The following is a 27,817-nucleotide window of genomic DNA, read 5'->3' on the forward strand; positions in this document are numbered from 1 at the left end:
TTAAAATTAAACAGTGCACACTTTTGCTGCAGGAGTGCCACTGCCAGTGTGACTAGTGACCAGTGACCTGACCACCAGTATATATAATATTAGTAGTATACTATCTCTTTATCAACCAGTCTATATTAGCAGCAGACACAGTACAGTGCGGTAGTTCACGGCTGTGGCTACCTCTGTGTCGGCACTCGGCAGCCCGTCCATAATTGTATATACCACCTAACCGTGGTTTTTTTTTCTTTCTTTATACATACATACTAGTTACGAGTATACTATCTCTTTATCAACCAGTCTATATTAGCAGCAGACACAGTACAGTGCGGTAGTTCACGGCTGTGGCTACCTCTGTGTCGGCACTCGGCAGCCCGTCCATAATTGTATATACCACCTAACCGTGGTTTTTTTTTCTTTCTTTATACATACATACTAGTTACGAGTATACTATCTCTTTATCAACCAGTCTATATATTAGCAGCAGACACAGTACAGTGCGGTAGTTCACGGCTGTGGCTACCTCTGTGTCGGCACTCGGCAGCCCGTCCATAATTGTATATACCACCTAACCGTGGTTTTTTTTTCTTTCTTTATACATACATACTAGTTACGAGTATACTATCTCTTTATCAACCAGTCTATATTAGCAGCAGACACAGTACAGTGCGGTAGTTCACGGCTGTGGCTACCTCTGTGTCGGCACTCGGCAGCCCGTCCATAATTGTATATACCACCTAACCGTGGTTTTTTTTTCTTTCTTTATACATACATACTAGTTACGAGTATACTATCTCTTTATCAACCAGTCTATATATTAGCAGCAGACACAGTACAGTGCGGTAGTTCACGGCTGTGGCTACCTCTGTGTCGGCACTCGGCAGCCCGTCCATAATTGTATATACCACCTAACCGTGGTTTTTTTTTCTTTCTTTATACATACATACTAGTTACGAGTATACTATCTCTTTATCAACCAGTCTATATTAGCAGCAGACACAGTACAGTGCGGTAGTTCACGGCTGTGGCTACCTCTGTGTCGGCACTCGGCAGCCCGTCCATAATTGTATATACCACCTAACCGTGGTTTTTTTTTCTTTCTTTATACATACATACTAGTTACGAGTATACTATCTCTTTATCAACCAGTCTATATATTAGCAGCAGACACAGTACAGTGCGGTAGTTCACGGCTGTGGCTACCTCTGTGTCGGCACTCGGCAGCCCGTCCATAATTGTATATACCACCTAACCGTGGTTTTTTTTTCTTTCTTTATACATACATACTAGTTACGAGTATACTATCTCTTTATCAACCAGTCTATATATTAGCAGCAGACACAGTACAGTGCGGTAGTTCACGGCTGTGGCTACCTCTGTGTCGGCACTCGGCAGCCCGTCCATAATTGTATATACCACCTAACCGTGGTTTTTTTTTCTTTCTTTATACATACATACTAGTTACGAGTATACTATCTCTTTATCAACCAGTCTATATATTAGCAGCAGACACAGTACAGTGCGGTAGTTCACGGCTGTGGCTACCTCTGTGTCGGCACTCGGCAGCCCGTCCATAATTGTATATACCACCTAACCGTGGTTTTTTTTTCTTTCTTTATACATACATACTAGTTACGAGTATACTATCTCTTTATCAACCAGTCTATATATTAGCAGCAGACACAGTACAGTGCGGTAGTTCACGGCTGTGGCTACCTCTGTGTCGGCACTCGGCAGCCCATCCATAATTGTATATACCACCTAACCGTGGTTTTTTTTTCTTTCTTTATACATACATACTAGTTACGAGTATACTATCTCTTTATCAACCAGTCTATATATTAGCAGCAGACACAGTACAGTGCGGTAGTTCACGGCTGTGGCTACCTCTGTGTCGGCACTCGGCAGCCCGTCCATAATTGTATACTAGTATCCAATCCATCCATCTCCATTGTTTACCTGAGGTGCCTTTTAGTTGTGCCTATTAAAATATGGAGAACAAAAATGTTGAGGTTCCAAAATTAGGGAAAGATCAAGATCCACTTCCACCTCGTGCTGAAGCTGCTGCCACTAGTCATGGCCGAGACGATGAAATGCCAGCAACGTCGTCTGCCAAGGCCGATGCCCAATGTCATAGTACAGAGCATGTCAAATCCAAAACACCAAATATCAGTAAAAAAAGGACTCCAAAACCTAAAATAAAATTGTCGGAGGAGAAGCGTAAACTTGCCAATATGCCATTTACCACACGGAGTGGCAAGGAACGGCTGAGGCCCTGGCCTATGTTCATGGCTAGTGGTTCAGCTTCACATGAGGATGGAAGCACTCAGCCTCTCGCTAGAAAAATGAAAAGACTCAAGCTGGCAAAAGCAGCACAGCAAAGAACTGTGCATTCTTCGAAATCCCAAATCCACAAGGAGAGTCCAATTGTGTCGGTTGCGATGCCTGACCTTCCCAACACTGGACGTGAAGAGCATGCGCCTTCCACCATTTGCACGCCCCCTGCAAGTGCTGGAAGGAGCACCCGCAGTCCAGTTCCTGATAGTCAGATTGAAGATGTCAGTGTTGAAGTACACCAGGATGAGGAGGATATGGGTGTTGCTGGCGCTGGGGAGGAAATTGACCAGGAGGATTCTGATGGTGAGGTGGTTTGTTTAAGTCAGGCACCCGGGGAGACACCTGTTGTCCGTGGGAGGAATATGGCCGTTGACATGCCAGGTGAAAATACCAAAAAAATCAGCTCTTCGGTGTGGAGGTATTTCACCAGAAATGCGGACAACAGGTGTCAAGCCGTGTGTTCCCTTTGTCAAGCTGTAATAAGTAGGGGTAAGGACGTTAACCACCTCGGAACATCCTCCCTTATACGTCACCTGCAGCGCATTCATAATAAGTCAGTGACAAGTTCAAAAACTTTGGGTGACAGCGGAAGCAGTCCACTGACCAGTAAATCCCTTCCTCTTGTAACCAAGCTCACGCAAACCACCCCACCAACTCCCTCAGTGTCAATTTCCTCCTTCCCCAGGAATGCCAATAGTCCTGCAGGCCATGTCACTGGCAATTCTGACGAGTCCTCTCCTGCCTGGGATTCCTTCGATGCATCCTTGCGTGTAACGCCTACTGCTGCTGGCGCTGCTGTTGTTGCCGCTGGGAGTCGATGGTCATCCCAGAGGGGAAGTCGTAAGCCCACTTGTACTACTTCCAGTAAGCAATTGACTGTTCAACAGTCCTTTGCGAGGAAGATGAAATATCACAGCAGTCATCCTACTGCAAAGCGGATAACTGAGTCCTTGACAACTATGTTGGTGTTAGACGTGCGTCCGGTATCCGCCGTTAGTTCACAGGGAACTAGACAATTTATTGAGGCAGTGTGCCCCCGTTACCAAATACCATCTAGGTTCCACTTCTCTAGGCAGGCGATACCGAGAATGTACACGGACGTCAGAAAAAGACTCACCAGTGTCCTAAAAAATGCAGTTGTACCCAATGTCCACTTAACCACGGACATGTGGACAAGTGGAGCAGGGCAGGGTCAGGACTATATGACTGTGACAGCCCACTGGGTAGATGTATGGACTCCCGCCGCAAGAACAGCAGCGGCGGCACCAGTAGCAGCATCTCGCAAACGCCAACTCTTTCCTAGGCAGGCTACGCTTTGTATCACCGCTTTCCAGAATACGCACACAGCTGAAAACCTCTTACGGCAACTGAGGAAGATCATCGCGGAATGGCTTACCCCAATTGGACTCTCCTGTGGATTTGTGGCATCGGACAACGCCAGCAATATTGTGTGTGCATTAAATATGGGCAAATTCCAGCACGTCCCATGTTTTGCACATACCTTGAATTTGGTGGTGCAGAATTTTTTAAAAAACGACAGGGGCGTGCAAGAGATGCTGTCGGTGGCCAGAAAAATTGCGGGACACTTTCGGCGTACAGGCACCACGTACAGAAGACTGGAGCACCACCAAAAACTACTGAACCTGCCCTGCCATCATCTGAAGCAAGAAGTGGTAACGAGGTGGAATTCAACCCTCTATATGCTTCAGAGGTTGGAGGAGCAGCAAAAGGCCATTCAAGCCTATACAATTGAGCACGATATAGGAGGTGGAATGCACCTGTCTCAAGTGCAGTGGAGAATGATTTCAACATTGTGCAAGGTTCTGATGCCCTTTGAACTTGCCACACGTGAAGTCAGTTCAGACACTGCCAGCCTGAGTCAGGTCATTCCCCTCATCAGGCTTTTGCAGAAGAAGCTGGAGGCATTGAAGAAGGAGCTAAAAGGGAGCGATTCCGCTAGGCATGTGGGACTTGTGGATGCAGCCCTTAATTCGCTTAACAAGGATTCACGGGTGGTCAATCTGTTGAAATCAGAGCACTACATTTTGGCCACCGTGCTCGATCCTAGATTTAAAGCCTACCTTGGATCTCTCTTTCCGGCAGACACAGGTCTGCTGGGGTTGAAAGACCTGCTGGTGACAAAATTGTCAAGTCAAGCGGAACGCGACCTGTCAACATCTCCTCCTTCACATTCTCCCGCAACTGGGGGTGCGAGGAAAAGGCTCAGAATTCCGAGCCCACCCGCTGGCGGTGATGCAGGGCAGTCTGGAGCGACTGCTGATGCTGACATCTGGTCCGGACTGAAGGACCTGACAACGATTACGGACATGTCGTCTACTGTCACTGCATATGATTCTCTCAACATTGATAGAATGGTGGAGGATTATATGAGTGACCGCATCCAAGTAGGCACGTCACACAGTCCGTACTTATACTGGCAGGAAAAAGAGGCAATTTGGAGGCCCTTGCACAAACTGGCTTTATTCTACCTAAGTTGCCCTCCCACAAGTGTGTACTCCGAAAGAGTGTTTAGTGCCGCCGCTCACCTTGTCAGCAATCGGCGTACGAGGTTACATCCAGAAAATGTGGAGAAGATGATGTTCATTAAAATGAATTATAATCAATTCCTCCGCGGAGACATTGACCAGCAGCAATTGCCTCCACAAAGTACACAGGGAGCTGAGATGGTGGATTCCAGTGGGGACGAATTGATAATCTGTGAGGAGGGGGATGTACACGGTGATATATCGGAGGGTGAAGATGAGGTGGACATCTTGCCTCTGTAGAGCCAGTTTGTGCAAGGAGAGATTAATTGCTTCTTTTTTTGGGGGGGTCCAAACCAACCCGTCATATCAGTCACAGTCGTGTGGCAGACCCTGTCACTGAAATGATGGGTTGGTTAAAGTGTGCATGTCCTGTTTTGTTTATACAACATAAGGGTGGGTGGGAGGGCCCAAGGACAATTCCATCTTGCACCTCTTTTTTCTTTTCTTTTTCTTTGCATCATGTGCTGATTGGGGAGGGTTTTTTGGAAGGGACATCCTGCGTGACACTGCAGTGACACTCCTAGATGGGCCCGGTGTTTGTGTCGGCCACTAGGGTCGCTAATCTTACTCACACAGCTACCTCATTGCGCCTCTTTTTTTCTTTGCGTCATGTGCTGTTTGGGGAGGGTTTTTTGGAAGGGACATCCTGCGTGACACTGCAGTGCCACTCCTAGATGGGCCCGGTGTTTGTGTCGGCCACTAGGGTCGCTAATCTTACTCACACAGCTACCTCATTGCGCCTCTTTTTTTCTTTGCGTCATGTGCTGTTTGGGGAGGGTTTTTTGGAAGGGCCATCCTGCGTGACACTGCAGTGCCACTCCTAGATGGGCCCGGTGTTTGTGTCGGCCACTAGGGTCGCTAATCTTACTCACACAGCTACCTCATTGCGCCTCTTTTTTTCTTTGCGTCATGTGCTGTTTGGGGAGGGTTTTTTGGAAGGGACATCCTGCGTGACACTGCAGTGCCACTCCTAGATGGGCCCGGTGTTTGTGTCGGCCACTAGGGTCGCTTATCTTACTCACACAGCGACCTCGGTGCAAATTTTAGGACTAAAAATAATATTGTGAGGTGTGAGGTATTCAGAATAGACTGAAAATGAGTGTAAATTATGGTTTTTGAGGTTAATAATACTTTGGGATCAAAATGACCCCCAAATTCTATGATTTAAGCTGTTTTTTAGTGTTTTTTGAAAAAAACACCCGAATCCAAAACACACCCGAATCCGACAAAAAAAATTCGGTGAGGTTTTGCCAAAACGCGTTCGAACCCAAAACACGGCCGCGGAACCGAACCCAAAACCAAAACACAAAACCCGAAAAATTTCAGGCGCTCATCTCTAGTGGAAATGGCGCCAAAACGCTGACAGGGAGTGAGGGAGAGAGAGAGAGAGATGCAGCTCCAGGGTGGAAACATTTACTCTAAATGGCGCCCTGTGGCTGGGGGAGGAGCTACAGGTCAGAGCCTTATCCCCTTGCTGGACTTCACCACCGGGTACTGTGGGCCATATAACAAACGTTTTTTAGTAAAACCGACCCGTGCCCCTGCCAAGCCAGATTGTGGTTTCCAGCGGGTCCCGCCTGGGGGACCCTCTTACCTCCTCCCTAAGTGCGGCCACATGATCCTGGAGAACATCGGTGGTGTGTGTGTCTGACTGATGAAAACTGGAGCCTCCGCTGTAATTACCCGGCAAACAGGGTGCAGGAGTACACAGCGCCGCTGGGGGAGGTGATGGAGCTGCAGCAGGATATGTCTGACTGACATCTAACCCTAACAGTGTCTCTGCTGCAGCCCTTGAAGTCTTCAAATTTTACTTAAAAAAGCTCTTCTGAGGCTACCTGAGCAGCCCTGCCTGTTGTATCCCTGCATGACACCAACTACAAAACTGAGCTACTGTGCATGGAGGCAGGGTTATAGAGGAGGCGGCGCTATGCATTCTGGGAACAGTCAAAGCTTTTAGCCTGTTGGTGCCTCGGATCAAGATCCTACTCTACACCCCGATGTTATTCCCTGTGGAACCCAGTGTACCCCGCTGCAGAAATACAGATAGATTGAAAGTGCCAGCATGCACAGTGATTTCACAGTAACTCATTGTTATGAGTCATCACTGCAGCTCATTCCTGTTTGTATTCCAGCCATCTTTTAGCAACTAGGATGCTGGCTGCTATGTGCAGCAGCTCACCTTTTTGGAATGCCTCATTACCTGACTCCAGTGATTGTTCTATCTCCCTTTTATAAGGGATCCTGGTTAGTTCCACCATGCCAGTAATATTCCCTAGTTCCTGCACCTAGTGAGCTTGATACATGGTCGCTGTACCCTGTACAGTTCTGGGTTTGTCTGTTCCGGAGTCCTGTATCCCTGCCTTTGTGTACCTGCATTCCTGTATCCTGCCTCAGTCCTCTGTGTGCTGTCTCTGCTAGACCTGCACCCATGCTCTGTTGAATCTTGCCCTGTACCTGCTATCCTGTGTCCATTCCTGCTCTGTGGCCCTCTGGTTACTCTCGTGTCTGGTCCTGATACAAGTCCAGGCTCCTGTTAAGTCTCTGTGATTATATCCTGCCAGCTCTGGTTCTGAGTACATCCACTTCAACCATGCCTGTAGTCAAAAGTCTGCAGCAAACTACAGTATATATGGAACATTTGAACCTGTATTCCAGTCACAGTTTAGTCACTGGGTTTGCATTCTGTCTGTTATTTCAGACAGCAGCCTAGTCACACTATTCAGCTAGTCTATCTGCAACTAGGTTCATGCTGTCAGCATTCTGCTTTCAATCACAGTGCACACCCAGCACCTGTTTGTTTCCCAGCAGTTAACAATGGTTTTGTTACTTCAGTTGTCATTGTCCTGTAATCAGTGCATATCCAGTCCTGTAGTCTTCAGTCACCATATCTTGCCAAGCCTGTCTGTAATTGTCATTCCTGTATCCAGTCTGCCTGCAATTAACTCTTGCCTTGCCAGTTGCAACACTCCAAGTTTATTACTTCGTCTCCAGCCTATTGTGGGAGCCCCTACTGCTGGAGGTTTAAGTCCAGGCGGCATCTCAAGTACCAGTGATCACATATAGCTCTAAGACATAGGTCTGCAAACTCAGTTCTCATTAACCCACACAGTGCATGTTTTGCAGGTCTCCTCACAGAATCACAAGTGAAATAATTAACTCCTTTTAAAATGTGTCTGTGAGTAATTAATACACCTGTGCACCTGCTGAGTTACCTACAAAACATGCACTGTGTGAGATAATGAGGACCGAGTTTGTAGACCTATGCTCTAAGAGAACAGCAACAGCTGTTATTGGCAGAAGACCCTGTCATCAACTCAAGGGGTCTCACACACAGCGCTGGAGTTCCCTAACACTCATATTATTGTATTTTCAACTTGTTGATCTGTGTAAAATCTCACTAGAACACTATCCTAAAGAGGAATGGGATATTTTGCTTTGTGAGAGTGACAGTGGAATATAAGGCTAACAGTAAACAAGTAAACAATTTATTTACAGGATGATGCATTCAACACCAAGCTAAAAAGAGCAATCTGTATTTTAATTAAACATACAGATGCAGCCATGCTCATCTTTGCTGCGATGCAGCATGCTGCAAAATGGCTCGCTGAATGGCGCGCAAAGCTGTGACTATTCCCAGCCGGCAATTGCTTCATTAATTCCATTAGGACTAAATGGAGCAATTGGCAGCTATGAAAAGTTGTAATAGTCGCAGCTTTGCATGCCATGCAGCGAGCCATGTTGCATTATGTCGCATTGCAGCAAAGATGAGCATGGCTATGGTTGGTCTATATATACTTAAGTAATATATTTAAGTTGACTATTTCATTGCTATTTCTATAATGCTTACTTGTGGGGTGCCAGGAGGCTGGGATTTCCTATTCAAGGATGAAAAAAAGATACATTAAAATAACACATTAAATTGTGCACACTAAAACAATTAATGGCCCATATAAAATTGGTTAAAAAATGTATTTACTGTAGACCATTGTGTGAAAAAAATAGGACATCGTTAATGAGTTGTACTCATCTAACATTTTGTAATTGTAATTTTGACACATGAATTAGTTTATTAATGCTTAACGGATATTAGGTAGAAGCTACAAAAACTTTACTGACATTTAAATCAAAATTCTCTGGCAAGAGATTTAGTTTTCAACCATTCCTAGTGTACAGTAGTCCTAAATGATCTGCCCTAATTTTAAAACACAAAATACTGGACTTGATTATATTGTACTGTACCCTGTACTGTACCGAAATAACCAAGTTATTGCCGGGTCAACCAAGGTCATGGCTCACTGTGAAATGGTCCCCGAAAAACAACCCAGGTCCAGTGACCTCAGAATCCAACCCAGGTAGCGAGCAGGGTTGGTCTCAGAAAGGACCGAGGGTTAGAGGCAATGTGAATGTCATCTGACCCAGGTCCTGTTAACACACTATGGAGAGCTGGCTCACCAGCATTTGGAGATGATGTCATCTCCAAGCGCCTATTAGAGACACTTGGATGTAATATAGGTTATTGGTGATTTTAGAATCGCACTATGATGTGACAAATGCAATACAATGTTACATTAATGAAATACAAGCAAGTGAATGGAAAAAGGTAATCACAATGTCGACACTAGAATATCAACATGGTCTAATTCTCAACATTTAGAATGTCGCCATGTACAGAATGACGATATCCACAATGTTGACACGGACATGTCAACAGTGTCAGAATGTCAACATTATGAATGTCGACCGCTAAAATGGTGATATCAGAATACAAGTTGTTAGCATAATGACATGTTCTGAACGCCAACAACATTCTAAATGTTGACATAAAGGACCACATCCATGTGAAGGACCTTGGTTGCCTTGATGGAAAGGATCAGATTACCCCTCCTTAAATTGGGTACACACTGGAGCGATGTCGCTCCAAAACACTGTTTTGGAGCGACATATTGTTTACATAGCTCAGTGTGTACCCAGGACTGCGCACTCCCATGGTCTCCTGGCTCTCTGCCTACAGTGCAGAGCGACTCCCAATTCCCTTCATCAGCGTCACAGAGGTGATATGTCACATGACACTGAAGAGGGTCCTAGGGAGCCGCTCTGCACTGTTTGCATGCAGAATGTAAAGCCGTGGCAACCCTCGTTTGGTAACAGGTAACGCTGTGCACCTGTTCTTAAAAATCGCAGGCTTAGACTGACTATGTGTGGGGGCCCCCGGGGTGACCACCCCTGTCGTCTTCCCCTTAATCCATCCCTGGATAAATGTTAGAGATTAGGTTGTGGAACAGATCATGTCATCCAGTTCAACTGAAAACTTAAAATGCTGTCAGAATATTCATATTTTGCTTGGGTTTAGTATGAAATATCTGCAATCGAAATCCCGATGGTCAAAACAATTGACAGTCAAAATCCCGACAAGCTCAAAATACCACTATTTAAAATGTCAATAGGTCAAAAAGTCACCACATGTTTTTGATTTCTTTTTGGTGTGTATGTCGACAAAGGCACCGTTTAAGTGTACCGCGTCACCTCCCATGGCATGCTGCACTCGCCATGGATTGGGCACAGTGCCTAGATGTGCTTCGCACACTATTATATTCTCCCTCCAGGTCCATTGGGATGGTAAAGTATGAACAAGTTGGTTTCAATTAAAAAAATCATGAAAAACTCCACTTCTTGACCTGTCGACATTTTAAATGTCAGTATTTTTACCTTGTCTGTATTTTAAATGTTGGTATTTTGACCATGTCGGGATTTTGATCGTCGTTCAATGGTTGTCGGCATTTTGACTGTCGGAATTTTGATTGTAGGTAAATTGAGTGCATCCCCTTTGCTTTATCCATGTATCAATAGCTAGTCATATAATATTAAAATAGTTCACATTTGTGACATTATGCATAAATATCAGACACAGGTATAGATTTGCACTGATGTCTATTCATGACCTACAATATTATTTTGAGATTGTTTAAATTGAATTGAAAAGTTTACTTACTTTTTTTACGAAAGTGATTTATTGAAAATGCAATTATCCCAGAAAGAGTCAGTCCGGTAGCTGCTAGAGAAGAACCTACTATGGCAAACTGGTGCTGCTTTCCAGGAGAAATATTCTGAGCTTTATGTGAATAAAAAACAGAGAACTATCAGGATCTGTGTTAGTTTGTGCTTTGAACTGGGAACGCTGGGCAAAACTAGTTGGGAATGGAGTGAATCAAGGAGGTAATTCAGAGTTGATCGCAGCAGCATATCTGCACCCCCTGCAGTGCACATGGGGGATAATTCCAAGTTGATCGCAGCAGGAATTTGGTTAGCAGTTGGGCAAAACCATGTGCACTGCAGGGGGGCAAATATAACATGTGCAGAGAGAGTTAGATTCAGTGGTGCAAGTGGGCGGGTACACGTGGGTACGGCGTACCCTTAAGAATTTAGCCGTGGGTACGCCGTACCCACGCCGCCGGGCCTGCCGCTCACTGCGTTGCAATCAGTGCAGCGCTGTCCTGGCTGTAAGTCAGATTCATTCAGTAAACTGCAGAGGAAGGGGAGGAGACCATGGAGAATGAGATCTCCCTCCCCTCACGCTCTGCTCCGCGCAGTACCCGGATCATCCAGCCTGCTGTGTGGCTGGCGGAAGTCACCTCCGGGCACGGGATGAGACGGTAGCGTTCCGGAGCTAGCTGACAGGCTCACACAGCAGGGACGGGAGCAAGCTGAGTGAAGGACTGAGGTGGCCGGTCACAACCCAGCCCCCAGTAGGCGGGCCGCACACCAGTGACCACTGCATCAAGAGCAAGGTATTCCCGCTCAGTGTCACTGGCGCCCGCATCCCTCACTAGCCTACACCACACTGTAATCAGAAAGAGACAGCAGGGGAGAGCTCCACATACTGGCATGCGGACTCAGGAGGTGACGGAGCGGACCCGGAGGCACAGAATGGGAGAGAAGATGCTGCTCTGGCAAACGTAATGGTACTGTATTCACCACAGTCCTTTAATTCAAACCTCCAGGTTTGCGTGCATATACAGTACTAATAGATTGATGGCTGTGTAGCCCTGTTGTTATCTGTCACCCCCCACTTGACACTGTATGCCATATTACTGTATTACCATATTACGAGCTAGCAGTGGCAGAGAGTAATAATATGGAGCATGCAGATAGGACTACATCTGGTCCAGTTGGGTTGGGGTCGGGAGTCTCTGAAGATGCCGGAAGTCTAAATACTGACCCCGGAATACGATATTTTTTAATCCTGACATATGCTCAACAGGTATGGAACCCTAATTCCCTAATTCTCCCCTCCCGCAGATAACCCTAACCTACCCTCCCGCAGATAACCCTAAACCTCCCCTCCCGCAGCCTAACCCTAACCCTCCCCAAAGCCTAATCCTAACCCTCCCCTCCCACAGCCTAACCCTAACCCTCCCCTCCCGCAGATAACCCTAACCTCCCCATCTGCAGCCTAACCCTCCCCAAAGCCTAATCCTAACCCTCCCCTCCCACAGCCTAACCCTAACCCTCCCCTCCCGCGGATGACCCTAACCTCCCCCCTTGCAGCCTAACCCTCCCCTCCCGCAGCCTAACCCTAACCGTCCCCAAAGCCTAATCCTAACCCTCCCCTCCCACAGCCTAACCCTTCCCTCCCGCAGCCTAACCCTAACCATCCCTTCCCGCAGCCTAACCCTAACCCTCCCCTCCCGCAGCCTAACCCTAACCCTCCCCAAAGCCTAATCCTAACCCTCCCCTCCCGCAGACTAGCCCTAACCCTCCCCTCCTGCAGCCTAACCCTAACCCTCCCCTCCCGCAGCCTAACCCTCCCCGGCATATTTACGCTCAGGATCCTGGCGGTCGGCTTTCTGACTGCCGGAATAACGAATGCCGGCATGCCGACTATATCCCGGTCCAGCCAGCTTGATTATTCTGTCACCAGCGAGTACTAGATACTGTTGATAGCAATGCATTAGGGTACATGTAGTTTTAGGCCAGCACAGACTGCACAAAACTGGGACTGTGCAGACGCACATACAGAAACAGCTAAATTTCAAAGATGGGATTACTGGGGAAAGCCGGGAACCAGAGGACTGTGAGTGTGGAGGAAGCTGTTTGCGGGGATCATGCCGTGTTAGATGCCAGTGGTAGGTGGCAGGACAGCTGGGGGAGGTACAGTGTAAGGCTGACATGGGCAGGTACAGTACAGTTCGGCTGGAGAAAAGCTGGTGACAGCATCTGCAGGACCAGGCCTGCCCTTTCATCCCCTAACCTGATTCCTTCTGTTCCTTCCCCTCCACCCTGTCACCGGCAATTCTAATTTGCTCCCCTCCTTCCACTCAACCCTGCCTGCGCCCTCATTCTACCCTTTTTTAGAGCTGCATAGGACAGAGGAGCTGGGAAGTTATCTGGAGGGATGATCCTAATGTTAATGTGTAGCGTACTGTAGTGATTTAGTGTAGCATATAGGGAGGGGGATATAGTATAGTGATGTAGTTCAGCACCAGTGGTGCAAATGTGCGGGCACAGGTGGGTACAGAGTACCCTTAAGAATTTAGCCGTGGGTACGCCGTACCCACACCGACGGGCCGCCACTCCTCGTCGCTCCCCGTCCCTCCCTCCCTCTGCTGCTCCCGCCGCACCGCCGCTGATGTGAGGGGAGGAGAGCGCAGCCTGTGCCTCTCCTGCCCCTCAGTGTCTTCGTTTAATTCAGCGCCGCCCATGAGCCAATCAGAGCTCGCGGATCGCCAGCCAAGGCTGCCGGACCACGAGCTTTGATTGGCTCACGGATCGGTGCTGAATTGAACTGAGCCGCCCGCACCCACCGGACACTGAGGGGAAGGAGAGGCACAGGCTGCGCTCTCCTCCCCTCACACACACAGGAAAGCAGCGCCAGCAGTAACGGTGAGCAGCAGGGGAGCGGTGTGTGTGTGGGGGCGGGGCTTCATGTACACCTGGCACTGGGGGCATATCTGGCACTGGGGGATATCTGCCAATGGGGGCATATCTGGCAATGTGGGGACATGTGTATCTGGCACTGGGGGGGCATGTATACCTGGCACTGGGGGCATATCTGGCACTGGGGGCATATCTGGCAATGAGGGGACGTGTACCTGGCACTGGGGGCAAATCTGGCACTGCGGAGACATGTGTATCTGGCACTGGGGGCATATCTGGCACTGCGGGGACATGTGTATCTGGCACTGTGGCCATATCTGGCACTGCGGGGACATGTGTATCTGGCACTGTGGCCATATCTGGCACTGCGGGGACATATGTATCTGGCACTGGGGGCATATCTGGCACTGCGGGGACATGTGTATCTGGCACTGTGGCCATATCTGGCACTGCGGGGACATGTGTATCTGGCACTGTGGCCATATCTGGCACTGCGGGGACATATGTATCTGGCACTGGGGGCATATCTGGCACTGTGGGTGCATTTCTGTATCTGGCACTGGGGGGCAATGTATATCTGGCACTCTGGGGGCATTTGTGTATCTGGCACTGTGGAGCAATGTGTATCTGGCACTGTGAGTCAATGTATATCTGGCACTCTGGGGGCATTTGTGTATCTGGCACTGTGGGGCAATGTGTATCTGGCACTGTGGGGCAATGTGTATCTGGCACTGTGAGGCATTTGTGTATCTGGCACTGTGGGGCAATGTGTATCTGGCACTGTGGGGCAATGTGTATCTGGCACTGTGGGGGCCTTTGTGTATCTGGCACAGTGAGGCAATGTGTATCTGGCACTGTGGGGCAATGTATATCTGGCACTGTGGGGCAACGTGTATCTGGCACTATTGGGGTCATATGAGTATCTGCCTCTCCCCCCATACTTGTATCACGCCCCATTTTCATTGGCCACGCCCCATGTGACATTTGGCCAGACCCATTTTTTGGCACGCGCGCCGAAGGCGCGCACACACAGTGCCCGTAAGACATTTTTTCTACTTGCATCACTGGTTAGATTTGGGTGTGGTGTGTTCAATCTGCAATCTAAATTGCAGTGTAAAAATAAAGCAGCCAGTATTTACCCTGCACAGAAACAAAATAACCCACACAAATCTAACTCTCTCTGCACATGTTATATCTGCCTCCCCTGCAGTGCACATGGTTTTGCCAATCTGCTAAAACAAAATCCTGCTGCAATCAACTTTGAATTACCCCCCAAGTCAGATGGTCTTATGACGCTCTTCCTCATACAGGAGTATCACAGAACAATCTAGTGTATAAGATAACTGAACTGATATCAAAATAAGCATGAGGAATTAAACTGAGTAACTGAAATCCTGCCATGCAATGGAAGCAAGACCTTGCAATTTGGTGCACAGGAGTTGGCTCTGCTGGTGAAGTAACTGCATACACTGGTTAGGGTGGGCACCCTGCTGGTGATTGATGGTATTCACACACTGGTATAGACTGTGCACTCTGCAGACTAGGATGCGAATGACAGGTGATAAAATTGCCCCAACTCGCACTGCGATAATTGACTACATTGCGGTCAAGCTCTATCCCTGCGATGATACTCCGCAGCATCATCGGGATATTTTTCGGAAAAAATACCCCGATGTCCTGCTGCGCATGTGCCGCCCCCGCCGACATCGCCGCTACCACCTCCGGGTCGACCCCCCCATCGCGACAACCCCTGCGCACCGCGGACCCCTCCCCCAGAAGATCAATATACTTACCAGTCCAGGGAGCCGGTCTGCGCTGTTCCTGCTGGGCTGCCCGGCGCCGGATCCTGTGCGCTGTGGTGACCCCCGGTGCTGTAAAGAGCTCTGCCGCTTTGCAGCGTCACTTTACTGCACCAGGGTTACTTTGCAGTACATGGGGGACCCGGCGCCCAGCAGCGCTCACCGTAGCAGCAGACACCGGCTCCCTAGACAGGCGAGTATGGGTTTTTGTGTTTTGTTATTTTTTTTTTCATTTTTACACGGTGATCAGCTTGTGTGTCTATCGGACACACATAGCTGATCACCCTGCCGGGTCCCCGCTCAGCTTTCTCTGCCATGGGCAGAGAAAGCTGGGCAAAAGGGTGCTTTTCGCAGTGCTGCCCTGTGAACTCGCCAGCCTGAGCTGGCGAGATTATCACAGGGCACACTGCGGTGTTTTTTCACATTTTTTTTTTTAAAGTAAATTCGGCCACATCACATTTCCCATTATAAGTATGGGGAATGCGATGTGGGTTACTAAAAGAAGTGAATTAAAGGGTTTGGAGCAGTTTTTCATGAAAACTGCTCCAAATGTCCTTTAATACATTCAGGTGATAGTAAAATAATGTGAAAAAGGGTGATTTCACACCGTTTTCACATTATTTTAGTAAAAATAATTTTAATAAATAGACCCATAAGAGTGATAATTCACACAGATAATGAATGTGCACACTGCAGGTAAAACATACTTACCGACTTTTTTGCTGCTCTCTCCGGGAGAGAGCAGCCAGGTCGGTTCGGCAGGGGGGCGGGCTGCGATGTGTGTGCAGAGGGGGCGGGCCGGGGGCGTGACTATGGGGATCGTGTCGTGTAAGCCCCGCCCCCGCTGTGTAATGCCGCTATTATGGCATTATACAGCAGGGGGCATGGCTACAATGACGCGATTCAACAAGAATCGCGTCATCGCCTGCCCGGACAGCCCACTTTACTCGCTAAGTGGGCGGCCGGGCTTGGGGGGACCCCTGTAATCGGGAGACTTGCCTGCTCTTCCGGGGGCCGGGAGGGTCACCCGATTTTCGGGAGCCTCCCGGCCATTCCGGGAGAGTAGGCAAGTCTGAGGTAAAATGATAATACTTGCAGGTTCTGGCTGTGAGATAAGTCAGGAACTGCATAGGACAGCAAATGATATCTGGACAGGCTTGCAGTCTGGACATAGGGGGTCATTCTAACCCAATTGCAAGCTGCAGTTTATCGCAGCAGTGCGATCGGGTCAGAACTGCGCATGCGCCGCAGTGCGCCGGCGCATGCCAGATGTCCGAAGGCTGTCAGGCTGCTACGATCGCCTCTGCCTGATTAACAGGCAGAGGCGGTCATTGGGCGGGAAGGGGTGGAATGGCGGCGTTTGGCCGCCATTTCGTGGGCGCGGTCTGGCCACGCCTGCGTTTGCCATACCGCGCCCACGAAATGGCGGCCAAATGTGGGGCCTTCCAGCACCGTAACCTGCTTCAACAGCTCCCAATCACCTTCAGGATCCTGTTCAACCTCTTCACTGTTTCCGATCCCTCCTACCTTTCTAGCCTCATTTCTGATCAAACTTTTTCCTACCCTATCTGCTCCCCCTCTCATAGTTGCTTCCAAGATTTTGCTTGAGATGTCCCACTGCTATGGAATGTACTCCCTTAGCTAATCAGTGTCTCAGTACCTTTAACCACTTAACTGGCACAGTCACATAGGATGTGACTGGTGTTAGATGGTCTCTCTGCCATATGGGGTCATTCTGAGCCGTTCGCTCGCTGCGTTTTAACGCATCAGAGGGAACGGGTCCCTACTGCGCATGCGCCGTTGTGCGCCGGCACATGCCAGACGGCCGAAGGCCGTAGCTGTGGTGCGATTGCCTCTGCGATCGATGGGCAGGAGGGAGCGGAACGGCGGCGTTTGGCTGCCGTTTCATGGGTTTGGTTCGCCCAAAGCAGGCATGGCTGGACCGAACTGGGGGCGGGCCGCAGCGGCTGCATGACGTCACACGCAGCCGCTGAGGGTCGGGGAGCGATGAGTAGCTCCCGGCCAGCACGCTAAAGCTGCGCTGGCCGGGAGCTACTCTTGAAGTGCAAAGGAATCGCCGCTGTGTGATGCCTTTGCACTTCTGCGAGGGGGAACCGGACTGACATGCGGGGCGGGCTAGCCCTGTGCTGGGCGTCCCCCCGCATGTGAGGGAAGAAGATCGTAGCTGTGCTAAATGTAGCACAGCTACGATCAACTCGGAATGACCCTCATAGTTCTGCCACATCCCCGCTGTTTACAATAGGTCATAATTTCTGCACAGAAGTGCCGAACTGATTTCCTGCTGCTGGAATGACCCCCTGGCAATCTGGACCACCAAAATCACTGCCGATTTTGTGCTCCAAATTGCTGTGGGAAAATACGTTACCTTGGACAGCGATGCTGACACTTTATGGCACCTTATAAATAAAAGGTAATGTTAATAATCTAAGATGAGATATCAAATAGAAAGTTTGGAATGTATGAGAGGAGAGAAGGGGGAGAGGTAAAGGACTACGTTTATCAAAACAAAAGATGGTCATCTAGACTAAAAGAGCTGATGTACTCACATGAGGAAGTTTAGAGTGAAAAGAGAAGGGGACCTAGAATTGAGCCTAGAGTGAACCCTACAGGTAGTGAGAGAGGGAGAAAGAGGTGGAGGTCATGATAGAGAGTGGTTGGTTTGGAGAAATAGGAGGAAAACAGAGAGGACAGAGTGAGTAAGACAGAAGAGAAGAAATGGTTGATCTACAGCCTGAAAGGCTGCTTAGAGGTCAAGAAGGATGAGCACAGAGAAGTTAACCATGAGTGTGGAAGGTTTCTATTCAACAGAGTAGGCAAAAGCCAGATTGGATAGGATCAAGGAGGACATTTATTAGCTGAGAGAATGGTGGAAAGGCAATAATCAAAGCCACTCAAAAGTTTTAGAGATAAAGGGAAGGAAAGATTTTGGAAGGGAATGAGTTCAGGATGTGAGAAGGGAGGAGATGCAGCAAGAAGAGTCTGGAATTCCTCTCCAGTGGGTGAGGAGGAAGGAGCATAAGGATGTGGTTTTGGAAGTAGAAGATGGGGAATGAAGGTGGTAGTGTGGGTGGGTGGGGGAAGGGGGAGCCTGTCATGTTGAAATTTCCAGAGATCAAGGGAAGATTAGGACTATCTAGGGCACTCTTATTTAAAGCTATAAACATCAAACATATATAGTATGTAAGTTAAATTATTTCATCCAAATTGATATGTAAAGTGAGCGTCCATCAGGATATACAAAAGAAGGCAACATTTAAACAAGAAAAGGAGATTTATGGTAGACTTATCATTGTTAAATCTTTCTGCGAAGTACACTGGGTTCCACAGGGAATAACATTGGAGTGTAAAGTTGGATCTTGATCCGAGGCACCAACAGGCTAAAAACTTTGAATGTTCCCAGGATGCACCACACCGCCTCCTCTATATATCCCCTCCTCCATGCATAGTAGCTCAGTTTTGTTAACCAGTCCAATGCAGTAGCAGGTAAAGAGACGGTAGATGGTAGTCACATAGAACCACGTTCTCACGGCAGAAGGGACTAGCGGCTAATGCCATACAAACCCAAAGAAGCTAAGAGCGTCAGGGTGGGCGCCCTGTGAAATCCAGTGTACCTCGCAGAAAGATTTAACAATGGTAAGTCTTACCATAAATCTCCTTTTCTGCAGTGGGGTACACTGGTGTTCCACAGGGAATAACATCGGGGATGTCCTAAAGCAGTTCCTCATGGGAGGGGATGCATTGTAGCGGGAACAACCCAGCGTCCAAAGGAGGCATCATTGGAGGCGGAAGTATCAAAGGCATAGAACCTGATGAACGTGTTCACAGAGGACCACGTAGCCGCCTTGCACAATTGTTCTGCGGAAGCGCCACGGCGAGCCGACCAAGAAGGTCCAACAGACCAAGTAGAATGGGCCTTGAGAGCAGCAGGAGCTTGTGCAATCACCATTCTAATCCATCTGGCCAAAGTTTGCTTGTTTGCAGGCCAGCAACATTTGTGAAAACCAAACAGTAAGAAGAGGGAGTCAGACCTCCGAATGGAGGCAGTCCTCTCCACATATATACGGAGAGCCCGTACCACATCCAAAGACCTTTCTTTGGAAGACAAACCTGGAGAGATAAAGGCCGGAACCACAATCTCTTGGTTAAGGTGGAAAGATAACACCACCTTAGGCAGATAACCATGGCGAGTACGGAGAACTGCCCGGTCACAATTAAATATCAGGAAGGGTGGACAACAGGACAAAGCACCTAAGTCTGACACTCTTCTAGCAGAGGCAATAGCCAACAGGAACAGGACCTTAATAGTAAGCCATTTCAGGTCCACAGAATCAAGAGTCTCAAAGGGAGACCCTTACGGGGCATTAAGGACAACAGACAGATCCCATGGAGCCACAGAAGGGACATAGGGAAGTTGTATCCACAATACACCCTGAGTGAAAGTATGAATGTCAGGAATAGATGTCATTTTCCTCTGAAACCACACTGACAAGACAGAAATATGAACCTTGAGGGAGGCCAGACGAAGGCCTAAGTACAGGCCTTGTTAAAGGCCAGAAGCCATGAGGTTCTGAACTTATATACATCATAGTTCTTAGCAGCACACCAGGTGAAGTAAGAGTTCCAGACCCTGTACTAAATCCAAGCCAAAACCGGTTTACGGGCATTCATCATAATTTGGATGACCGCCTCAGAAAATCCTTTTGCCCTCAAGTGTGACGTTTCAAGAGCCACGCCGTCAAAGCCAGCCTCGCCAGGTCTTGGTAGACACAAGGGCCCTGAACGAGGTGGTCTGGGCGTTGAGGAAGTAGTAGAAGACATTCCATCGATAGACCCTGAAGGTCAGAGAACCAATGCCGTCTGGGCCAAGCTGGAGCGACTAGATGCAGCTTTCCTCTTTCTTGCTTGAACTTCAGCAGAACCCTGGGCAGGAGTGACACTGGAGGGAACACGTATGGCAGTTGAAATTTCCATGGAATTACCAGTGCATCCATGAATGCTGCTTGAGGATCCCTTGTTCATGATCCGAAGACCGGAACTTTGTGATTGTGTCAAGATGCCATCAGGTCTACATTTGGTAGGCCCTATTGTCCACTAGGAGTTGAAACACCTCCGGATGAAGGTTCCACTCTCCGGCGTGTACATCCTGACGACTGAGGAAAGCCGCTTCCTAGTTGAGAACACCCGGAATGAACACTGCCGATATTGCTGGCAGATGGCGTTCTGCCCATTGAAGAATTCTGGACACTTCCATAATTACGTTTCAGCTTCAAGTGCCACCTTGATGATTTATGTACGCCACCACGGTGGTGTTGTCCGTCTGTACTTGAACAGGCCTGTACCTAAACAGAGGCAGGGCTAGTGTCAAAGCGTTGAACACTACCCGCAGTTTCAGAATGTTGATGGGACGGAGAGACTCCTCCTGGGTCCAGCAACCTCGGAGAGAGTGTTGCTTGAACACCGCACCCCAGCCTCTCAGACTTGTGTCCGTTGTCAGGAGGACCCAGTTGGGAATCCAGAAGGGACGGCCCCTGTTTAACTGTTGGTCCTGACTCTGTATGTCCGCTTATCCATGTCCTAGTGGCTCCAGGATCATCATTTGAGACCTGAGCCACTGAGGCAGACCGTCCCATTTGGATAGATTTAACCGTTGGAGAGAGCGAGAATGGAATTGAGCATACCCCACCATGTTGAAAGTCAACACGATCAGGCCTAGTACTTGCTTCGCCGAGTGAATGGACACTTTTGGGCGAGAGAGGAAGTATCTGATCCTGTCCTGAAGCCTCAGGACCTTTTCTGGAGACAGAAACAGCCTCTGGCTGTACGTATCCAGTAGCGCCCCCAGGTGCACCATGCGCCGAGCAGGGACCTTGGAGGAATTTTTTCAATTGATCAGCCATCCGTGGGCTGTGAGGAATTTCACCATCAGCTGGAGATGACTTAGGAGGGCATCTTGGGATGTCGCCAGGATCAGCAGGTCGTACACGTACGGTAGGATCCTGATTCCCTATTGACGGAGATGAGCTGTCATCACGGCCATGACCTTGGTGAAAATCCGAAGTGCTGTAGTCAGTCCAAACGGCAGAGCCCTGAATTGATAATGGAGGTTGCCAATAGCAAGCCGCAGATATTGCTGATGCGAAATGGCAATAGGTATATGCAGGTAAGCATCCTGTATATCCTGGGATAACATGTAGTCCCCAGGTACCATGGCCAGTACAATTGAGCACAGTGTTTCCATAGGGAACTTGGAAACTCTCACAAACTGGGTCCCCTCTTACCTTCTCCCCAAGTCCAGCAGCCACACAATCCAGGAGATGAGCAGCGGCGGTGTGCCAAATTACCATTGCATTTCCACTGTAAGTACCCGGGAACCAGGCCGCGGGAGTATACAGTGCCGCAAAGGGCAGGTGATGGAGCCGCAGCACAGCATGTCTCCCTCAAATAGAAGTGCTGCGGCTCAGCAAAATAGTAAAAGCTTTTCTTCATTTTCTTCAGGGCTGCCTAAGGCAGCTCCCACCTATTAGTGACCTGCATTGCAGGCACCAACTTTAAAACGGAGCTCCTGTGCACGGAGGAGGGGTTATATAGAGGTGGCGGTGCGGTGCATCCTGGGAACAGGCAAAGCTTTTAGCCTGTTGGTGCCTCGAATCAAGATCCAACTCTACACACCGATGTTATTCCCTGTGGCATACCAGTGTACCCCGCTGCAGAAATAGTGGTAAGAGTGGAGTGTAACACAAACAGTTTCAAATTATTCAACAGCACAATCCAGAAGTATGCATTACATATTTTGGGTCATTTCACTCATTACTGTGCATTGGTTGCAGACATCTTTTAATTAAGCACAGATACACAACTGAAACTTACAACTATTTCAAATACAGTCCTAGTAAGCAGTAAGAAAAAAAGATTAGACTTGTGTCATATAAATTTCGGTTTCTGTTTCCTGTGTGCATTGGGCAGTCAGTGGGAAATTAGAAAGCTTTACTTTTTTCAGAAAGTTGAAACAGTAAATTTGAACCTGAAATCAGTCTGCTTAACAACCATTTGGCTAAGTAAGCTTAATCTCATGAGTCAGCTCTAAGTAATTACCTCTTTTTCTACTTCTAAAACCAAGTTTTGGTTGTGTAGTCTCAAAAGCACTGATATTTTCTGTCTGGTTTCACTCATCCCCATGAATAAATATCCAGCATACAAAACAAGAAGTAAGACTTACTGACCTAAACTGGGCAACTTGCTGCCTGTCTTCTACTGAAACAGTCAAGTCATTCTTGTCAGAAAGTGTTATGTAGTGGATGAGATACTATGGAGTGGTGAGACTGGTGCATCACGATCCAGCTAGTCCTTCACAATTCAGGATTTTATAGATTGTGTTTTTTCTCCTTATAAGGCTTTTTTTGATTGGTTTATTAGTATATAGTGCTCTGTATATCTGTTTTCTGGAAACTAACAATGTGCATGTAAAAGTAAGTCAGTAATAGACTATTTGTGTGCTAAGCAAAGGTGTTTTGGTCATTTATGTTCAGGACATACAGTATACGTGGAAAGCATTTCTAGAAATGTCTCTCATAAGTAAAGGGTGAGATAATGTATTAATACATTTGCAATATTACAATGTAGAACTATAACTATTTACCTAAACATGTTGGTGTAGAATCGGACCATTCTCTTGAGTTCTGGCACAATAATGAGTTTGATCCATTTACTTCAAATCCCTCGTTACAAGTGAAGTTGCAAATGGAGTCATACTGGAATTCTCCGTATACATCAGAACAATTGATTTGTCCATGTTCTGGAATCTGTAGGGCCATGCAAGATCCAGCTGCAATAATGAAAACTTAGTATGTGCCTCTTATCATGGATGCAAATAGCGAATTTGAAAATAAAAAAAGGAAAAAAACGAAATTTAAGTTTGTATGATGCTGGATTTAGATTATAGCCGTTTGCACATGTAACAGGTAACAGTAGCGGATCTTGCCACGGGCAAGCAGGACTTTTGCCCGGGGCACCGCCTTCCGGAGGGCGCTGGCGCCCTCCGGAGGGCGCCGCACAGTGGCAAGATCCGCCACTGCTGCCCGCTGTGTCCCCCGTCCGCCTCCGCTGCCCGCTGCCGTCCCCCGTCCGCCTCCTGTGAAGGGAACTAGACGCTACGCGTCTAGTTTCCCTTCGTGGAGAGTAACTTTGCTGAGCGGTGCGCGATGACGTCATCGCGCACCACTCAGCATTCAAGCGGCGCTAGCAATGTACAGGGGGCGTAACTGACCACGCCCCCTTATTAGGCCACGCCCCGTTTTCTGCCCGGGGCGCAGAGCGGCCTTGAACCGGCCCTGACTGGTAAGTACTGTGGATGTGTTGTGCAGGTGGACGTACCTGGATCCTACATCCGGGATCACTTCCTGGACCGGATCTCACTACTGGAACCCTAGGCAGAGGGACAAGGAACCCCAACCCCAGAAGACCCAACAAAACAGTCACCACGCGTTAGCACAGTGACAGAAAGATTTATTTGATAGGCAGAATAACTGGTCACCACTGTGAGTTTAACTTGGTTAAGCTTAGCAAGAATTGGTGATATAACATTACATAACAATAATCACAACAATGCAGGCGAGATATACTTTCAATAAGAATGATGCTGTAGTACCCTAAACTGTCCACAGGGTGGCACACTAAGCACTGTTAATGAATAGTTATTTGCAATGTTCTAAATGCCCACCGGGTGGGGTCTAGAGCTCTCTACAGCTCAATCCCTATATCTGGCGCCCTTCCAGATAAAAGTCTGCTCTGTCCACTATGGTCCCTTTAGCAAGTAAGAATAGAAGCCTTAAATACTTAAATGTTCCAATTGGCTGTAGTCTGTGACTTAAGGGGATAACTGCTCTTTCAGCAGGTCCGTATCGAAGGCAAAGCGGATTAAGAGGCAGAACAATGCAGTGCAGCTCTTTATAAGTGTGACAGTTATACAGTACTAGGTGATTCATCGCGCCCTACGGGCGCTCTTCACACCGTCGCAAGGGGCTACGCCCCCTTAACCCCTGAACGCCTTTTCGGCATTCAATATTTGTATTATATAGAGAATTACAATTGCACGACGAAAGGGCATCAGATGGTGAAGGGGGCGAAGCCCCTTGCGATGGGGAGGTGGACGCAGATGGGGGAGCGGTCCAGATGCTCTGCGGTTAGGAGAGGGGCAGGTGCAGCTGTTGCAGATGGGGGAGGGGTTAAGGAGGCACTGCGGGTGGGGAAGGGGGGGTTTCGCAGTTGGGGTAGGGGGTCCAGAGGTGCCGCAGGTGGGGGAGGGGCGGGTGTAGGGGTGCCGTGGATGGGGGAGAGGGTCTGGCAGGCATTGGTAGGTATGAGTGTACAGCAGATATATGTGTGTATGGAGGGGGTACATAGGGTAGACAGGTATGTGTGTGGGGGTGTAGATGTGTGTACAGCAGGTATGTATGTGTGTATGGAGGGAGTACATAGAGCAGGTATATACACAGAGTGTGGGCCGGGGAGGGTAGGAGGTGCTGCAGCCGCTGTGTACTGCGGGTCACTTGCTTGTCTCTGTGTCTCCGTGCTTCGGCGCCGGCTCCCCGCTCTCATCTCTCAGCTCCCCGCTCTCATCCTCCCTGGGCGGATCCGTCCTCTGCTGCTGCCGCCTCAGACTGCGCCGGCTCCCCGCTCGCATCTCTCAGCTCCCCGCTCTCATCCTCCCTGGGCGGATCCATCCATCTGCTGCTGCCGCCTCAGACTGCGCCCGCTCCCCGCTCGCATCTCTCGGCTGCCCGCTCACATCCTCCCCGGGCGGATCCATCCTCTGCTGCCGCCGTCTCAGACTCACCGGCTGCCGCCACGTCAGACAGCTGCGGCCCGTTACCCGTCCTCCTCCTTCAGTCAATCACACAGTGCCAAGTTGACTGCCGCCACGCCCCACCGACAGGTGATTGGCAAACAGCTCCGAGGGATCACAACCCCTCTTCAGACACTCCGCCAATCACACGACTGGGGTCATACCTAGATGCCTCCTTATTAGCCCAGATCTGTGACTCTGACTCCGCCCAGCATTGTGACTCCGCCCAACGTTAGCAAATGAGTCACAAAGTCACAGAACTGGGCTAATATATAGAAGATAGTTCTATTGCAGTAGAAAGCAGCATGCACGGATAAGCAGTGTAAATCCTATAGCAGAGAACAGCATGCAGGTGACAATTCAGATTTGTTGTAGTAGAGTAATACTTTAGCATTAAGTGTCAGAGAGGCCGCAATTCCGGAAGCTGTGTGGTTAAGCAGTAAAGGGGGAGAAGCACAAACTGTAGCAGCAATAACAGCAGGAAGGATTTCCTCAACAGAGGCTTTTATCAGACTCCAACTGTATAAGTGAAAGTAGCTCCTGTTATGTTGACTCTGTTCCTAAGGCTGGGGCATGCGAGGTAAAGAACACAGGCTTGTTGCCTTGGAGCTATAATGCCCACCACTGTAGCTGTGCCTGGTTCACAAAATGTGACTGATAAGTCTTTAGCACCTTGTCACAATACAGCTGAGATGTCTCTCCTCATGGGCTCACACTGTCTGGATGTGTGCATGGAAGAATAGTGGCAGTTCAATACAGTCCTGTGTGGGTAAAAGTCATTTACTGACAGGAAATGTTTCTCTGACTGACTGGGAAACTTCGAAGCGTTAGCTGGGTGGATGCAAAATCTCTCTCTGACTGGAAATCTGTGTTTAGCTGGCTGATAAGGGTAATTGAAGCTGACTATTACATGCCCTGGTTGTTACTGACTGTATAAGTACCGCTCTCTTTCCCCTCTTTGTTCTCTGGTACTTAGCTCTTTCACAAACTCTCCCAGTGACTGACAGTCTGCAATGCCCCAAGTCAGGTGTTTTACTACTCATGCTGACTGGTGGACACAGGTTACACGTTGCCCCTTTGTTCCAATTCCCTGTCTTGTTTTCCGCAGCTCTCACTCCTCACCGTCCTCTGGTGTCCGCAGGGATGCTCTGTCAAGTGGGCGCAATGATCCCTCTCCACGGTGCTCTCTCACAACCGGGATCTCTCACACCACTGCGCATAATGGACCGACCGCCCTCTCCTCAGTGCATACTCCTCCTCACAGCGGGGCAGACCAGCAGAGTTCCTCCCTGCTGCCTCTTCAGATCACCTCAGGGAACTCAGTGGAAACTCTGCCTCCTACTCTTCCCGTTTTGCACCACCCAATCAGCAGCTTCGATTCCTCCTGCTATGCAGGTCTACACTGGTTCCTAGCGCTCCTCAATTTTCTGTCCTTTGGTTGCTGGCGTTGCCTAGCAACCTAAGCAAGGGGAATCTGTTAACCCTTTCAGCTGCACTGTGCCTGCTAGTGAGAAGTGAGGGTTCCTTTTAGGGAAAATTTAGGTGTCTCACCCAGGTTGTCTCCAATATATGGGTGATGGTACCTATATAGCCACATATATCCCCATAAATCCAAGTTAAGAGGATATCCATGTCGGAGTGTCACACACATGTAGTACAATCCATTTCTACATTGATTCATATAAGTAATAGATTTTATTGTACAGATATTTCATAGGGAATGGATGTCTAATAATTAAAGGGTAAAATATTAATATAATAATGCTTGCCAAGGAGGTTCTTGCTCCACTGCCACATCTCCCATTGTCCCGCAAAGCCCACATAATCCCTCAGAGTCCCCCAGCCAGTCTGAAATTTGGATTACGCTGTGCAAGTCCCACATGAGATGGGGTTGGAGATTCATATGACTATACAGAATCAGCCAGTCAAACACCATGGGCAACGGGCCCTTCGGCCACCCAGCAGAGCCTGCGAGCAGCATGCCAAAAACATGCAAGAAAGTAGTGCATTGGGAGCAGCAGGCAGTGAGACATCTGGGAGGTGGAGTGATGGGGAAGCTGGCCTGGCACGGACAGCAGATCTGGCTGGAAGATTCACAGCTTGGACGAGAGGCTGGAGGAGGTGTGCATAGTCCCAAGTTGAGTTTTTGTGTGTATGTGTGTGTGTCTATGTGTAGGCTGGCACTGACCTCTATATGTGTGTAGGCTGGCACTGACCTGTGTGTGTGTGTGTGTGTGTGTGTGGGTTGACACTGACCCCTGTGTATGTATGTGTGTGTAGGCTGACACTGATCCCTGTGTATGTGTTTGTCTATGTGTGTAAGTTGGCACTGAACCGTATGTGTGTGTGTGTGTAGGTTGACACTGACTCCAGTGTATGTATGTACAGTATGTATGTATGTATGTATGTAT

At 48.6% G+C, this 27,817-nt stretch overlaps 1 protein-coding gene across 1 annotated transcript in view; it reads right to left on the minus strand.

Moving 5' to 3' along the window:
* The window catches only part of LOC134957991 (E-selectin-like), a 357,129-nt gene that overhangs the window by 39,617 nt on the left and 289,695 nt on the right, over positions 1 to 27,817 (minus strand). The window contains exons 8-10 of the mRNA XM_063940282.1: positions 23,202 to 23,387; positions 10,861 to 10,980; positions 8,719 to 8,746 (exon numbers count right to left, since the gene is read on the minus strand). Coding sequence (XP_063796352.1) covers positions 8,719 to 8,746; positions 10,861 to 10,980; positions 23,202 to 23,387 — 334 coding nt within the window. The remainder of the gene's footprint in view (positions 1 to 8,718; positions 8,747 to 10,860; positions 10,981 to 23,201; positions 23,388 to 27,817) is intronic.

The sequence above is a fragment of the Pseudophryne corroboree genome, chromosome 9 (assembly GCF_028390025.1).
Source record: "Pseudophryne corroboree isolate aPseCor3 chromosome 9, aPseCor3.hap2, whole genome shotgun sequence".
Classification (NCBI taxonomy): domain Eukaryota; kingdom Metazoa; phylum Chordata; class Amphibia; order Anura; family Myobatrachidae; genus Pseudophryne; species Pseudophryne corroboree.